This window comes from Cyprinodon tularosa, unplaced genomic scaffold (genome assembly GCF_016077235.1).
Source record: "Cyprinodon tularosa strain WSP-4 unplaced genomic scaffold, ASM1607723v1 ctg407, whole genome shotgun sequence".
Classification (NCBI taxonomy): Eukaryota; Metazoa; Chordata; class Actinopteri; order Cyprinodontiformes; family Cyprinodontidae; genus Cyprinodon; species Cyprinodon tularosa.
In genome coordinates this window covers 255,339-271,756 of record NW_024039127.1, presented here as the reverse complement: position 1 = coordinate 271,756, position 16,418 = coordinate 255,339, and the positions used below count along the sequence as shown (strand labels likewise).

General features: G+C 43.1%; 2 protein-coding genes across 2 annotated transcripts; both read right to left on the bottom strand.

Annotated features, from left to right (window-relative positions):
- Nucleotides 1-655: 655 nt before the first annotated feature.
- Nucleotides 656-1,887, bottom strand: LOC119791960. Its single transcript, XM_038298365.1, has 2 exons — nucleotides 1,248-1,887; nucleotides 656-1,160 (listed from the first exon to the last, which is right to left on the bottom strand). The coding sequence occupies exons 1-2, from the start codon at nucleotides 1,674-1,676 to the stop codon at nucleotides 852-854; spliced, it is 738 nt and encodes a 245-aa protein (XP_038154293.1). The 5' UTR covers nucleotides 1,677-1,887; the 3' UTR covers nucleotides 656-851.
- Nucleotides 1,888-15,019: 13,132 nt separating this feature from the next.
- On the bottom strand, nucleotides 15,020-16,051 carry LOC119791963. Its single transcript, XM_038298368.1, has 2 exons — nucleotides 15,558-16,051; nucleotides 15,020-15,480 (listed from the first exon to the last, which is right to left on the bottom strand). The coding sequence occupies exons 1-2, from the start codon at nucleotides 15,987-15,989 to the stop codon at nucleotides 15,166-15,168; spliced, it is 747 nt and encodes a 248-aa protein (XP_038154296.1). The 5' UTR covers nucleotides 15,990-16,051; the 3' UTR covers nucleotides 15,020-15,165.
- Between the last annotated feature and the right edge of the window lie 367 nt (nucleotides 16,052-16,418).

Sequence of the window (16,418 nt, the reverse complement as noted above, 5' to 3'; positions counted from 1 at the left end):
GGAAATGCTCAGAAAAAAGTCAGATTGCTGATATGAGAGTTGAATTAAATGTTTACACGTGTGATTTTTATGGTGCTAGTTTTAGTGGAGTCTAATAAGTTATGCTCCATTAAACTTGAGCTGATATATATTGGTTCATAAATTATAAATAATAATGAATGCTTTAGACCCTCCTGGTCATCCATGTCAGCACTAAATAGCGATAATAATGTGACTGGTGCTGCATGTCTGACTCTGGTTAATAGTGAATCATCACATTTATTTGAATAAACTGAGTTCCTTTGTAATGTTCTTTTCTAATTGTTTGTTTTAGGCTGTTTATGGGAATCCCAGTAGACAGCGTTTTGCTTTTCCTGATATAAATTAGTAACTTTCCTCGAGTTCTTTGTCAGTAGCTGTGCTTTTTCATCTGAATGTGATGTGAAACTATAGCAAACCTTTATAAAGTACAGCAGAACATGCATTTATAAAACCTTATTTGTAACAAATTCACATTTTCAAAAAGCACCTCAAGTTCTTATAAAAACACTGAAGCAAACAGTTGATTTTTACATTAAAATTAGAGCCAAACTTGACCTTTGCTCTTTCCTTTCATGTCACGGTGATTCACTGACATCTCAGAACAAATAATTATCCTCTCTCTATAAGACTGATAGCAGACTTCCTGGTTGGACCCTCCGCTCTATCACTCTATTGCTTTCCAAAGCTGTAGCATCTCTGAACTCTACAATGGCTACCGTAGTAATTTATACAGAATCAATCCTGGTTGTTTTAAAGTTTTCCTTTCATGTGAACTGAAATAAATGAATATGGATGTTTCTAAAATGTTTACAGATTCACCTTCTTCCCTGTCAGGATGTTTCTTCATTGACAGTTTGCTTTAATTCCTTGGTGATGAGGTCATCAGCAACATTAAAAGCTTCTCTCCAGTTTTTCTCACATTTCTTCCTGATCTCTGCGCTCAGCTTTAGGTTTACCGCCTGCCTCAGAACCTCCTTCAGCACCTTTTCCTCCTCTTCCAGAACCAGTTTGTAGTAAAGTGTTTCTTCATACTGAGCGGTTTGCCTGCTGCATTTACACACGCCGTCACATTTCCATCTGATCCAGGAACTCATGGCTCCTGAGAAGATTATGATGAAGAGCATCCAGCAGCCAACAACCTGCAGCAGACACATGACAGGCAGTTAGAGACTGAAGGTCCAACCTGCAAACGGTTCCTCCTGCAGGACAATAAAGACGTCCTTCACCCTGGATGTGTTTTTCACGCCAGCAATGGTTTCTCTCTCCTCAACGGTCCTCCTCCCCGGGTCTTTGCAGGGTAGATGGGCCTGTTCCTCAGAAAGGTTATTAAAGCAGCAGGCAAACCAGTCGCCTTTAACGAAAAGAAGTGCAACCCAGAGGAGACCGACCATAGAAGACTTCAGGATCTGACAGCAGAGAAACCCTTTAAATGTGCAGCAGTAGCTGCAGAGCCTCTGGAACAGCCTGTTGGACCACAGCATCAGGACGGTCACTATGAGAGCAGGAAGAAGTGAGTAAATGATGCAGTCATAGTGCTGAGGTTTGCAGGTGCACTCAAAGTCCCTGCTGAGCAGAATGCTGTAGGTAAACATCACCACGATCACCATGTAGAGTTGCAGTTTCCCTGCAGCCACTTGAGTCAGTAAACGCTGCATCTCTGCTGGTGGGAGAGGATCTGATAGCGAACTGTTTCTGCCTCTGAGAGGAAAGAATGGAAAGAATTACGACAAACTTCCCATTTTAAGCTGCAACAACCACATTCGCCATCAGTCTGAGCAAACAGAGCAGCAGCACTGAAAACAGGAAGATGTTGAGAAATTAAGGTCTTGCTAAGGTTTTCTAAACTTTCAACATTTTATTACGTTACAAACACAAACCTCAATGTTTAAATTAGGATTTATGGTAAAAAGCTGAAAAGTGTGGTGTGCATTTATTTCAGTCACTCTGGGTCAGAACTTCCTTTTGCATCAATAGAGCTTCTCAGCTTCCAGACTGGAGCTGAAAACAGAGAAAAAGATGCATAGATCTGCTCAATAATCCACCTTAAAGTCCAACTCTTCCCCCGAGATCATTGAACCTGATCCACCTTTAGCTCAGTGGTGATTCCTCATTGACTCCTAGAAAGGATCTCTGAGTTTTTTATTGGTTTTATTTCCATTTTGTTTTATTTTGGTATTTTTAGTTGTATTTGACTTCTTATGTATTTCTTATTTTCCCTCTTGTGTCAGTCTCCTTTCTAGATTCTTCTTTCCACACATGTAACTTGTCTGCCAATTAGTCCTCCCATTGTTTGTCTCCCATATATACTCCTTTTGTTTAGTGACTCTGCTGGTTCCTCGTCGTCATTTTTGATCCACATGTTTGTTCCTGGATTTCATTATTTTGTTTGTAGACTTTTGCTTCTGTTGCCCCTTTGGACATTAAACTCGCAATAAACCCCTTCAGCTTCCATCTCTGCAATTAAGTCTTTAAATCCTCCACTCAGCATGACAGGCTAAACCTCACCTGTAAATGTTGTAAAATAATTGATCATATATGAATTGTTAAACTTCATTAAAGTGCAATAAATAACCACTAAAATGTGATTAATTTCCTCCTTGATCCGCCACCTTAACGTGGTGGAGGGGTTTCAGTGCCTGGGTGATCCCAGAAGCTATGTTGTCGGGGGCTAAATGCCCCTGGTAGGGTCTCCCAAGGCAAACAGGCTCTGGGTGACAGGTCAGACGGAGAGCGGTTCAAAAACCCTTATGATGAGCACAACAACGAGGCAAGTGACGTCGCCCGGTACGGCGGAGCCGGGACCCCACCCTGGAGCCAGGCCTGGGGTTGGGGTTCGTTGGCGAGCACCTGGTGGTCGGGTTATTCCTCACGGGACCCGGCCGGGCCCAGCCCGAAGGAGCGACGCGAGGCCATCCCCCAGTGGGCCCACCACCTGCAGGGGGAACCATGAGGGACCGGTGCAAAGTGGATTGGGCGGCAGCCAGAGGCGGAGACCTCGGCGACCTGATCCGTGGGCGCTTAAACTGGCTCTGGGGACGTGGAATGTCACCTCACTGGCGGGGAAGGAGCCCGAACTTGTGCGGGAGGTGGAGCGATACCAGCTAGAAATAGTTGGGCTCACCTCTACGCACAGCCAGGGCTCTGGAACCGAGCTCCTTGAGAGAGGCTGGACTCTCTTCTACTCTGGAGTGACCCGCGGGGGTGGGGCTGCTTGTCTCCCCCCAGCTCAGCCGTCTCGTGTTGGAGTTCACCCCTGTAGACGAGAGGGTCGCATCCCTTCGCCTTCGGGTTGAGGGGAGGACTCTGACAGTTGTTTCGGCCTATGGGCCGAACGGCAGTACGGAGTACCAGGCCTTCTTAGCATCCCTGGGGAGGGTGTTAGAAAGCACCCCTCCCGGGGATTCCATCATTCTACTGGGAGGCTTCAACGTCCACGTGGGAAACGACAGTGACACCTGGAGGGGCGTGATCGGGAGGAACGGGCCCCCAGCTCTGAACCTGAGTGGTGTCTCATTATTGGACTTCTGTGCAAGTCACGGATTGTCCATAATTAACACCATGTTCAGGCATAAGGATGTCCATCGGTGCACTTGGCACCAGGACACCCTAGGCCGAAGGTCGATTATCGACTTTGTAGTCGTATCTTCTGATCTTCGGCCGCATGTCCTGGACACTCGGGTGAAGAGAGGGGCGGAGCTGTCCACCGACCACCACCTGGTGGTGAGCTGGATACGCTGGAAGAGGAGGAAGCCTGAAAGACTTGGCAGGCCCAAACGTGTAGTGAGGGTCTGCTGGCAACGTCTGGTGGAACCCTCGGTCAGGGACGTGTTCAACTCCCACCTCCGGGAGAGCTTCTCTCAGGTTCTGAGGGAGGTTGGAGACCTGGAGTGTGAATGGGCTATGTTCTCTGCCTCTATTGTCGATGCAGCTGCCCGTAGCTGTGGCCGTAAGGTTTGTGGTGCCTGTCGTGGTGGCAATCCCCGAACCTGGTGGTGGACACCGATACTAAGGGATGCTGTCAAGCTGAAGAAGGAGTCCTATCGAGCTTGGCTGGCTTGTGGGACTCCTGAAGCAGCAAGCAGGTACTGTGAGGCCAAGCGTGTCACGGCCCGGGCGGTTGCAGAGGCAAAATCTCGGTCCTGGGAGGAGTTCGGAGAGGCCATGGAAAAAGACTATCGGTTGGCCTCAAAGCGATTCTGGCAAACCGTCCGGTGCCTCCGGAGGGGAAAGCAGGGCTTCACTAACACTGTTTTCAGTGGGAGTGGGGAGCTGCTGACCTTGAAGGAGGATATTGTCGGGCGGTGGAAGGAATACTTTGAGGATCTCCTCAACCCGACGGACACGCCTTCCGTGGGGGAAGAAGAGACGGGGTGCTTGGGGCTGGATTCGTTCATCACCTGGGGCCGAAGTCACCGAGGTGGTCAAAAAACTCCAAGGTGGCAAGGCTTCGGGGGTGGACGATATCCGTCCTGAGTATCTTAGAGCTCTGGATGTTGTCAGGCTGTCATGGTTGACACGTCTCTTCAACATCGCGTGGAGGTCGGGGACAGTTCCCCTGGATTGGCAGACTGGGGTGGTGGTTCCCCTCCACAAGAAGGGGGACCGGAGGGTGTGTTCCAATTATCGGGGAATCACACTTCTCAGCCTCCCCAGAAAGGCCTATGCCAGGGTGCTGGAGAGGAGAGTCCAGCTGATTGTTGAACCTCGGCTGCAGGAGGAGCAGTGTGGTTTTCGTCCTGGCCGTGGAACAGTGGACCAGCTCTACACCCTCTGCAGGGTGCTTGAGGGTTCATGGGAGTTTGCCCAACCAGTCCACATGTGTTTTGTGGACTTGGAGAAGGCATTCGACCGTGTCCCTCGTGCTGCCCTGTGGGGGGTGCTCCAGGAGTATGGAGTCGGGGGCCCTTTATTAGGGGCCATCCGTTCTCTGTACAAGCGGAGCAGGAGTCTGGTTCGCATTGCCGGCACTAAGTCGGACCTGTTCCCAGTGCATGTTGGACTACAACAGGGCTGCCCTCTGTCACCGGTCCTGTTCATAACTTTTATGGACAGGATTTCTAGGCGCAGCCGAGGACCGGAGGGAGTCTGGTTTGGGGAACAGCGGATCTCGTCCCTGCTTTTTGCGGATGACGTAGTTCTGCTGGCTCCCTCCTGCCAAGACCTACAGCGTGCGCTGGGGCGGTTCGCAGCCGAGTGTGAAGCAGCCTGGATGAGAATCAGCTCCTCCAAATCCGAGGCCATGGTTCTCGACCGGAAAAAGGTGGCTTGTCCCCTTCAGGTTGGAGGAGAGTCCGTGCCTCAAGTGGAGGAGTTCAAGTATCTTGGGGTCCTGTTCACGAGTGAGGGAAGAATGGAGCGGGAGATCGATAGACGGATCGGTGCGGCTGCTGCAATAATGCGGACGCTGCACTGGTCTGTCGTGGTGAAGAGAGAGCTGAGTGAAAAGGCAAAGCTCTCAATTTACCGGTCGGTCTACGTTCCTACCCTCACCTATGGTCATGAAATTTGGATCATGACCGAAAGAACGAGATCCCGGATACAAGCGGCTGAAATGAGCTTTCTCCGCAGGGTGGCCGGGCTCTCCCTTAGAGATAGGGTGAGGAGCTCGGTCATTCAGGAGAGGCTCAGAGTAGAGCCGGTTCTCCTCCACATCGAGAGGAGTCAGTTGAGGTGGCTCGGACATCTTCTTTGGATGCCCCCTGGACGCCTCCCTCGGGAGGTGTTCCAGGCACGTCCCACTGGGAGGAGGCCCAGGGGACGACTCAGGACACGCTGGAGAGACTATGTCTCTCGGCTGGCCTGGGAGCGCCTAGGGCTTCCCCCAACAGAGCTGGAGGAGGTGTCTGCGGAGAGGGAAGTCTCGGAGTCTCTGCTTAGTCTGCTGCCCCTGCGACCCGGTTCCGGATAAAGCGGGAGACAACGAGTACGAGTATGTGATTAATTTAAAGAGTATGTTGCTCATTAATCAGCTGTTTTTTTTTTTTTGCCTCTATTAATCTCCTGAGGTTGGAGCCTCAGTCTATTGAAGCAACCAGAGAAAGTAGAGCCCTGACTGAATAACAAGCAAAACATGTCATTTCCAGGGAGGCTAAACCTCTAGCGGGTCAAGAAGCTGGCTCCTTGATGCTGATTGGCCAATCACACTAAAAGATTGAGACTCAGAGGGAGGATAAAGGGATCGTTCCGTCAGACCAGTCATCAGATCCTGAACTCACTGTGGTTTATTATTTGATTTTTATTTTATTTTTTAGAAATGCTTTCAATTGCTGATTTTAGATCTTTTAAGAGGCTACATACTGTATGCCTTTAAATGTATTGATTTTAATGATTGTCTTTTACTCTGTTTTTAATGTTATGTTCTTTTAACCTTTGTTTTAATTTTCCCTTTTTGAACTGTAGCACTTTGAGATTTGAATTCAAATGTAAACAAGTATTTGGATGTAACTGACGTCACTGAGCCTCCTCTGTTTCAGAGAGCAGCAGCTTTAGCTTCTCCATTTTCCCTCATCAGCTGTTATTGCTTCTTCTCTCCTGTTGTTTTATTTTCTCCTGTTTTGGTCATTTTGCCAAATCAAACCTCTTCATACCAGCAGCCAATCAGAGTTTAACACCGACAGCTGAGTCCAGAAACATTTAAGATAGATGAAGCAGTAAAAATGAGAATCATGGAGAGGAAAATGATTATCAAAACAATGATGGGGATGGAAATAATATTTTTAATAATATATAATTTTTTAATTAATTTCTCCCCAGTGTTGATTAGGAGAACATTTGTGTTTGTTTTGTTAGCATCACACCTTCAGTAGCCGCCGGGTCATCCAGACCTCCTCACCCAGAGTCGCTCTCAGCATCTATTATTTGATTCACTCAGGAAGTTTAGTGAGTTCAGGCTCTGGAGAACCGATCTATCTGCTCCATAATGGTCCATTCCAGAGAAACTGACTCCTCCTCTGAGGTGAACATCAGGTGAACATCAGGTGAACATCAGGTGAACATCAAGTGAACTTCAGGCTTCTTCTCTGCGCAGTAAATCTGTGAAAGCAGCTCATAGACGAAGGTTCCCCACAGTATCAGCTGGTGCTGGACGATGTTTAGGTGGTTTTATCCAGTATTTGCTTTAAGCTGTAGATCATCTGAACATCTTTGCTCCTCAGAGACTCTCATGGTGGTTGGAAGATTTAGATTTCTATCTCATATATTTAGTGATGCTATTTATCCAGTGAAAAATGTTTTTACTCAGTTTGTCTGAGTGAGGGCGGTTTACTTATTCCCATGACAAGCCAAATCTCAAGGTTTGTTCAAATGTGTGTAATTTGTTTTGACTCTGACTCAACCTTCAGTTGTTTCCTCAGCATAAGTAAAGGAGACAAACTGTCTGTCAGTACAGGGCTGATTACAGAGCATTAAGGGCTAATATGAACTGTTCTCTCTGTGCAAAGATAAGAAAATAAAGAGCCGACAGAGTGAAATCCATCGATCTCCGTTTATTTAACTTGGGTGAATACTTTCCTTTTTTCCCCACTACAATAGATTAGGATTTACTGCAGGATTAGGATTAATATTTCCACTTTCAAACATTTAAAGGCTATAAATGTTTCTCTGGAGCTTCATTTGATTCGGGTCAATTTGAAAGGTCTTTATGAAAAACTTTTCAAAGACCTGAAACAAGGAAATGCAGCGACGACAGCTCGGACCTAAAGATCCTCCCTTCAGTCCAGGCGGCTCTCCTAATCCTGGTGGTTCGTGTTTTTCTGATCGTCTGCTCAGCGTTCTGTCCCGACTGAAGCTGAAGAACCTTCCTGAAGTGCGTGAATCACTTCCTCCTGCTTCTTCCTCCAACATTTCCTCTTTATTTCATCATTTCATTGTTTTATCGAGCAGAAGTTATTTCTGCACGTGAATTTTTTTACTTTGAAGATGTGAAATTTAATTCAGTCAGCAGAAAGAATGAAATATGGTTTGATATGAAGAAATTCAATTTCCAGACGTTAACCTCAGACCAAAGCTTGTGATTTTCTGTCTGCTGTTTCCTGTGGAGAATAAAAGCAAATGATCTTTAGCTCTTTGTTTCTGCTCTGACATTTAAACCGGTAAATTTCTCCTCCTGTCTCAGCTGAACGTTCGGCTTGGAAGGATCTCAGAGCAGTTTAGTCTAGAGCTTAGTTTCTAGAATTTAACTTTAATTCATTATATGGAGAGAATCTGAATTGAAGGATGTGGAAATTTCTTTTGCATTAATTTGCAGCAATCTTTCCTTTAAATGAGGTGAACAGATCAGCTGCTCAGTTTTTACGTGTCTTCATCAAACCCAGAACTTCCTCTGTGGGGAACCACCTGCTTTTTATCTAAACTATTAAAATACTTTAAGCTTTGGTCTTTATTTCTAGTCAGGTTGAAGATTTTTTAGCTTTATGCTGATTATATGAATCTGTTAAGGTTATTTATCAGTTAATATTACCAGTTTTCCTTGTTTAAATTAAATAATAAGTTTATGTTTTATGCAGCTCTTTGGTATCTGCTGAACATTAAGGAGGAAATTTTTCACTTTCATTACAGGTGTTGTGATTCTATAGTTAAATTCTTTTCCCAGCCCGCTGGGAATTTATGTTTCTGATACTTTAAGATGTTTATTGCCCTCCCCTGTAGGGGTGGTAAAATATCTTATTTAATCAGATATTATTTCAGCTGTTATATACTGTTTATGACACCCAGTCCTACTAACTGTGTGTTATAACAATAGATGAAAGAGTGATTCGAGCACTAATCATGGTCTAACAGTTATTTCTGCACATACATGGAATAAATTCAGCACAACTTCTGTTCAAAATATAAGATTTTATTAACAAAAATCATTCAGCTCCACGTCAAACATATTTCAGTTTAACACTCTCATCTAAGACTAGTAAAACTCAACTAAACTAAACTAACTACTATGTACAAAGAGGAAGGGGAAAACGGTTGAAAAACATATTACAGTTTAAGATGGATTCTGTGTTTGAAACCAAAGTTTATCTGGAAGAATTTGGGATATGATCAAATTAGCTTTTCACTAATTTTAAAGAAATTGGAATGTTTTCAGACCAATTCACAATGCAAATCCATGAGGTGAATAAAACATTATTTGGCCAAATAATGTTTTATTGAATGATTTGCTTAATTAAGAACCAAAAACCTTTAGTTAAATGATTCTTTACCCTCTTTGAAATAGCTAGCTGCGAATAGACATTAGGATTCCACTAAATGACTCTTGGTCATACTTAGTAATGGAAATGTAATGAGCATCTGAGGAACACATGAACACTAATGTTATTTCAGTGTTTAAATCCTTAGTGAATAAAGCTTGTCTAAGCTTTAGCAACAGCTCAACATATATTCCTGTAGCATAGCGTAGCATGCAGTCCATTCTTTAGCATTAATTAGCGTTGTCTTTACTCAGCAGTAAACACATGATATGATTAGCATCATCAAAAGACACATTGCTTGTTCTGTCCCTAATCATGCCAGACCTGCAAACCTTTTTCCATGTCCGTTTGGAAAGCTTGAGTTTCATCCAGTTTTGCAGCTCTGCAGTCAGGGGTTCTTTGTCTCAGTCTCACAGCAGGGGTCCCCTCAGTCTCAAACCCAGGGCATGGTCTTCATCCAGTTTGGCTCTGTAAGTTCTAAAACTCAAGAGAAATGTGTTGCAAAAGTTCTGTCTGCAGCAGTTAGGTTCTGAAGAGTTCTGACTCATCCTTGATGGTTCTGGGGATCTGGTTCCCCTGGGGCCTGCATCTCCACTGTGGGCCACAGTGGGCCCCAGCTTTGAGCGCAGGAGCAGAAGCAGGCTGGATCAGACGAGGGAGAAAGAGAGAAGAGGCAAAAGAGGCAGAATCCTGTGTGCTTTGTGGTTTTCTCTGTCCTCACAGGGAGGGGGGTAGGTTTTCACACCTTTGGTGGCTCCCATGTGACTGCTTTGGCTGAAAAAGGGGGGCTGCAGAAGTCCCCCAGCTGTTATTCACCAAAGCTGCGTTTTCTTCTCTGGTAATTCTATCAGGATGAAATATGGACACTGCTTCCCAATGTCCAAAAAGTATGATCATGGCATATGGCACAACAGTCCCCCTTTTGATCTGGAAATAAAAGATGCAGTTCTTTGTTTTCAGATCACAAATAGCTCCATAAAGCCATGATATCTGGAGCGGTGATGAGTCAGGTTCCTGTTGGCAGGAAGTTCATTTAGGGTTCATATCTTCTCCAGTTTTTGTCCCTGGATGATTTGTTGCAGGTCTGGCAGAAGCTGACCCTATCTTATCATAAAACAGTTCATTTTCTCCAGAGGTTTTGCGTCTGGTTGAAGCAGGTCTGGCAGGAAAGTCTGACCCTGATACACAAATATATACATTCCAAACAAAATTTCCTAACACCTTCATGATGCTGTTGTTCGACCTTCATCATTTCTCAAGTTGTAAAACAAAAGAAAGAAAGGATAAAACAGGTTGAAGTATGTTAGAAATTATCAGCAACTATCATACTCTTGGATATGATAAGTTTTACCATTAGCTTGGAATTGTAGTACTTTGTGATTGGTCAGAGAAGCCAGTAGCTCTGTAAGAACTGTTTTGCAGATCTGTTCTAAGTTTTCTTTTGTGGTTGTTTCTGTAGCTTGTTGATGACGTATTTCCCAAACAAGCTGAGCATATCTGCGAGTTTCCTGCATAGAAAGGTTCTCTATCCTGCAATGCATTGCTACATCATATCGTACACTTTCATGTAGATTTTGGTTGAACAATGCTTTAAATGTGGGATCTTCTTCGTCAATATCTGGAGAACTGCAGCCCTCAAAATAAACCTGTCTCAAGCGAAAGTAATATTCTCTGGGTGTTTCATGTTCTCCTTGGAAAACTAAAGATGCCTGAAGCGTTGCTAACGCCGGATCTCTGTAACCAGAATATTCTTCTCTTAAGGTTTGACAAAGAGCTGAATAACTTTCTCTGATTTTTGGAGGAAGAGATTTTATGAAAACATGGACGCTTCTAGCTGTTGTTTTCCAAATCAGCTTCAATTTCTCACGAGAAGAAGGAAATGGCAAGTCTTTTAGACAGTGCTCAACTTCTTGCAGATAATCAGCTATGTTGGAGTGTTGATTTTCTGGGTCAAAAATATCAATGTCTTTGGCCAAGGATTCCATTTGTTGAATTCTATGGTCACTCGGTGGGCCTGGCCCATCAGGAAGCTGGTTCTGCTCATTAAGTGGTGGGGGGTTTTGAGCTAACCTTTGATGACACAAGGGAGACTGGTTCTCCTCAGAGTTTTTCAGGCTGTGAACTTTGGCACTTGATGCTCGGTCAAGAGAGTGTGAGACAGAGATTGGTTTGCATGGCTGTCCTTTGCAAAATTTTAAACCGCTTGAGTTTACCAAGTGATCTACTTGTTTCTCTCTGTCTACGACACTACTTTGACTTTGAACATCTTCAGATCTATTTAGTGTTAACTCAGAGTTAAGAGACTTTGTATCTGCTTCAGGAACTGTTCTCCTTTTGACTGGGGTGACCTCCTGCTGATTCAAAGTCTGCTTGCTTTGTTTATTGCATAGCTCCTCAGAGAGGGGGGTCACCATTTGTTCTGAGGCATTGTCAGTCTGGCCACATGGGTCTTTGATCTTGTCAGCTCCTGACAATAAAATGTTTGCAGCACTTACTCTGTGGCAGATCATCTGATATTTGGCTTCTAACTCAGAGTACTGTTTAGCTTTTATTTGGTATTTAAGCTGATAAAGTAACGTGAGCTCACAGAGTACATCTGTTATCAGAAAGTTTTCATTTGGGTTTTGAATTAAGTTAAATAATTCTTGAATCTTTTCTTCACATAGGCTGAGGTTAAAATTGTTTAGGTTATCCTGCTTTTCTGGAGATAAGTGGATAAGCTTTGCAACAATTTGTTTCTGTTTCTCTATGCCTATGGAATCAATGGTGTGCCCAGAATTGAGGATGCTTGGATCCATTTTCAGCTGATGGCACAAAAACACAAGTTATGAAGAAATTTCAAAAGAACACAATCCAGTCAGTACCCACTATACTTGTATGTTTACATATACATATTGTAATGACTTATTTTTATGTGTGTAGAAACGGGTCACAGGTTATCTTTAAACCTGTGATATCAAAGAAACACTTTTCTTTCAGTGTTAGAAATGCTACACCTTGTTTAGGATTTACCAGCTATTTTAGCGCATGCTTTACCTGTCTTGGAGGATTTATAAGCAGTTTGGCGCAAAGCCTAACCTTTAAGGTTTTACTATCAATTTAGCTTATGATTCACCTTTCTTTAAGAGATTTTAAGCAATTTAATTTCGAATCCACTCCCTTTTGGTCGGGTAGGACCACAGATTAACTTACGTTAAATCTGGCAACAAATCTTGTTCTACACAATATAAAATAAGTGTTTAAGAGTCTTATCAGACTAATAGACAAAGGGATTTAGGTTAAATTTCAGGGCATCTAACCTATTTTGGACTGGAGGTGACTTTGAAATAGCATAACTTGGGAGTTTTCATTTTTGGGATGTGGTTATAGAAACCACAAAAAGCAGCATCTAGTTATAGATGTGCCTAAATTTTGGTCGAACGATAAGATTAACTTGGGTGTTAAATCTTTTAGTTTTAGTTGGACCAAAGTGATCAGATTGATTTGAATCATCTGAGTTTTGCTTTGAAGTAAAGTTGGTTATCACCAGCTGAAGAGATATTTTGGAGTTATTAGATTTAGTAAAATTTTCTATATTTTGATGCTCCAAGAATGTCAAAGGTTATATTTTCTTCTCATATAAGCTAAGACATTTAGTATTGGATTCTTAAGTTGTGAGTTTAAGATTTCATTATTGATTTGTGAGAGCTGATGTTAATGCTTTCACACGGTTTTCAATAATGGCTCTAAGTTTATTCTCATATATGTGCAGAATGACTGTTATATTCGATGACCACCAAACTGAGACACCAATTAAATGTTACATTCAATGAGCCCAGCAACATGGGACGCTAAATAAATGTTACAATTAATGGGCCCAGCAATCAGGGACGCCATATTTATGTTGTGATTCTATAGTTAAATTCTTTTCCCAGCCCGCTGGGAATTTATGTTTCTGATACTTTAAGATGTTTATTGCCCTCCCCTGTAGGGGTGGTAAAATATCTTATTTAATCAGATATTATTTCAGCTGTTCTATACTGTTTATGACACACAGTCCTACTAACTGTGTGTTATAACAATAGATGAAAGAGTGATTCGAGCACTAATCATGGTCTAACAGTTATTTCTGCACATACATGGAATAAATTCAGCACAACTTCTGTTCAAAATATAAGATTTTATTAACAAAAATCATTCAGCTCCACGTCAAACATATTTCAGTTTAACACTCTCAACTAAGACTAGTAAAACTCAACTAAACTAAACTAACTACTATGTACAAAGAGGAAGGGGAAAACGGTTGAAAAACATATTACAGTTTAAGATGGATTCTGTGTTTGAAACCAAAGTTTATCTGGAAGAATTTGGGATCTGATCAAATTAGCTTTTCACTAATTTTAAAGAAATTGGAATGTTTTCAGACCAATTCACAATGCAAATCCATGAGGTGAATAAAACATTATTTGGCTAAATAATGTTTTATTGAATGATTTGCTTAATTAAGAACCAAAAACCTTTAGTTAAATGATTCTTTACCCTCTTTGAAATAGCTAGCAGCGAATAGACATCAGGAATCCACTAAATGACTCTTGGTCATACTTAGTAATGGAAATGTAATGAGCATTTGAGGAACACATGAACACTAATGTTATTTCAGTGTTTAAATCCTTAGTGAATAAAGCTTGTCTAAGCTTTAGCAACAGCTCAACATATATTCCTGTAGCATAGCGTAGCATGCAGTCCATTCTTTAGCATTAATTAGCGTTGCCTTTACTCAGCAGTAAACACATGATATGATTAGCATCATCAAAAGACACATTGCTTGTTCTGTCCCTAATCATGCCAGACCTGCAAACCTTTTTCCATGTCCGTTTGGAAAGCTTGAGTTTCATCCAGTTTTGCAGCTCTGCAGTCAGGGGTTCTTTGTCTCAGTCTCACAGCAGGGGTCCCCTCAGTCTCAAACCCAGGGCATGGTCTTCATCCAGTTTGGCTCTGTAAGTTCTAAAACTCAAGAGAAATGTGTTGCAAAAGTTCTGTCTGCAGCAGTTAGGTTCTGAAGAGTTCTGACTCATCCTTGATGGTTCTGGGGATCTGGTTCCCCTGGGGCCTGCATCTCCACTGTGGGCCACAGTGGGCCCCAGCTTTGAGCGCAGGAGCAGAAGCAGGCTGGATCAGACGAGGGAGAAAGAGAGAAGAGGCAAAAGAGGCAGAATCCTGTGTGCTTTGTGGTTTTCTCTGTCCTCACAGGGAGGGGGTAGGTTTTCACACCTTTGGTGGCTCCCATGTGACTGCTTTGGCTGAAAAAGGGGGGCTGCAGAAGTCCCCCAGCTGTTATTCACCAAAGCTGCGTTTTCTTCTCTGGTAATTCTATCAGGATGAAATATGGACACTGCTTCCCAATGTCCAAAAAGTATGATCATGGCATATGGTACAACACAGGATTTAAATCTACAGCTGAATAATCAACAATCAATTTAACTCAGTTTATTTATAAAGTGGTAATTCATAATGGATGTCATCTCAATGAACTTTACTGAGACAATTAAGTCAGATTGGTAAAAAAAATCACATCAGAAGTTTATTTTTATTTGAATATATTTAAATTATTTCCGCCCAGATTTCTGAACAAACGATTTAACTTTGGTTTAAAGCTCTAACATCAACACACATTTGTCAGATTTACATAATCAATATAAGTACATTCAGTACTTTTTATACATTTAGTAATTTGATTTCTAAATATTATCATTGCTTTATGATTTCTTTTTATTCTTAACTTTTTTATTCTAGGATTTATTTTGAGAGATTTATCTCTTCCAGAGTATCACCTTTCTTGTAATAAAAGCAAAGTAAAAAACACGATCTTGTATTTCATACGTTCATATGTTTGCATCTAGATTATCTATATATCTTCATATTATTAATAATAAGCCGTTATTAAACCAGTAGCTGCAGCAGGAATTAGTGCAGAGGATCTCTGTCAGGTGTGTCTCCGCCTTTGCGCCCCCTGCTGTTGATGTTCAGGAGCTGCGGTTCCAGCAGACTCTCTGATCAGCATTGGGGCCACATCCCAGCACTCCTCCCATCGACCATCTTCGATTCTCCTCTTCATCTCGTTGGACAGCTTCTCTCTGGCATAATTCCCCAGAGTCTCCTTCAGGACGCTTTGGTTCTGCTGCAGGATCAGTTTGTGGTAGAAGTTCTTTCTCTCCCTCGCTGACTGTTTGGACCATCCCAACATGGCAAACAGAGCTGGAACTGAAATGATGCCGCAGAGCAAACCAGTGCCGATCATCTGAACGAGAGACAGAAATGATCAAAGCTGTTTTCTGTCGCATTTAAACTCACATGAAGCAGAATAAAGGTTCTCACCCAGGACGTGTTCTTCAGCTCAGCAATAGTCTTCTGCTCCTCCTCAGTGATCATCCCTGCAGATTTACAGGCTAACGGAGCCTGGGTGGTCTGGTTGCTCATACAGCAAACGTACCACTCTCCATTGATGAGCACACACACCACCCACAGCAGGGCCACAAATGCTGCTCTGATGATGTACCTGCAGGAAAACGTCAAGAAGCTCCAGTCTGATGAGAGCAGCAGGTGTCTGCTGGTTCTCTGGAAAGACGAGTCTGTCCACAGCAAGAACACGAAGGTGATGAGGAGTGGAAGGACCAGGAACAGCTTACAGTTCCATCCCTGAGGGGTGCAGGAGCAGTTGAAGTTCACACCCAGATAGACAAAGATCACAAACACTGCAAAGTAGGTGCAGAACCCTCTGCAAGGCAACCTGCTCTGAGTGCTCTCCATCTCCAGCCTGAGACTGAAATCTGCTGCTCGCCTGCAGCTTATGTCCTCTGGACCAGAACCAAACTGAACGATCCACTTCCTGATTTTAAGAGCTGCTGAGTCGGCAAACATCCGAGTCACGAAGATTAAAGCTGAGAGAAGAAGCTCTGAACGTGTCAAAGTTTCCTCTATAAATATCTTTCTACTGAGGAAACGGACATAAACATTCAATTCTATTCAATCTATTTCTATAGCTTCAATTCACATCATGTCATCTCAGGTCACTTTCCAGTTCACCAGATCATCCAGTCAGATTGATTCAAAGTTTTCTATCTAAGGAAAACCAGCTGATTGCATCGACTCATTGACTCTTCAGCAATCCCTCACACTAAGCATGCTTGCAGCGACAGTGGAGAGGAAAAACTCCCTTTGAACAGGAAGAAACCTCCA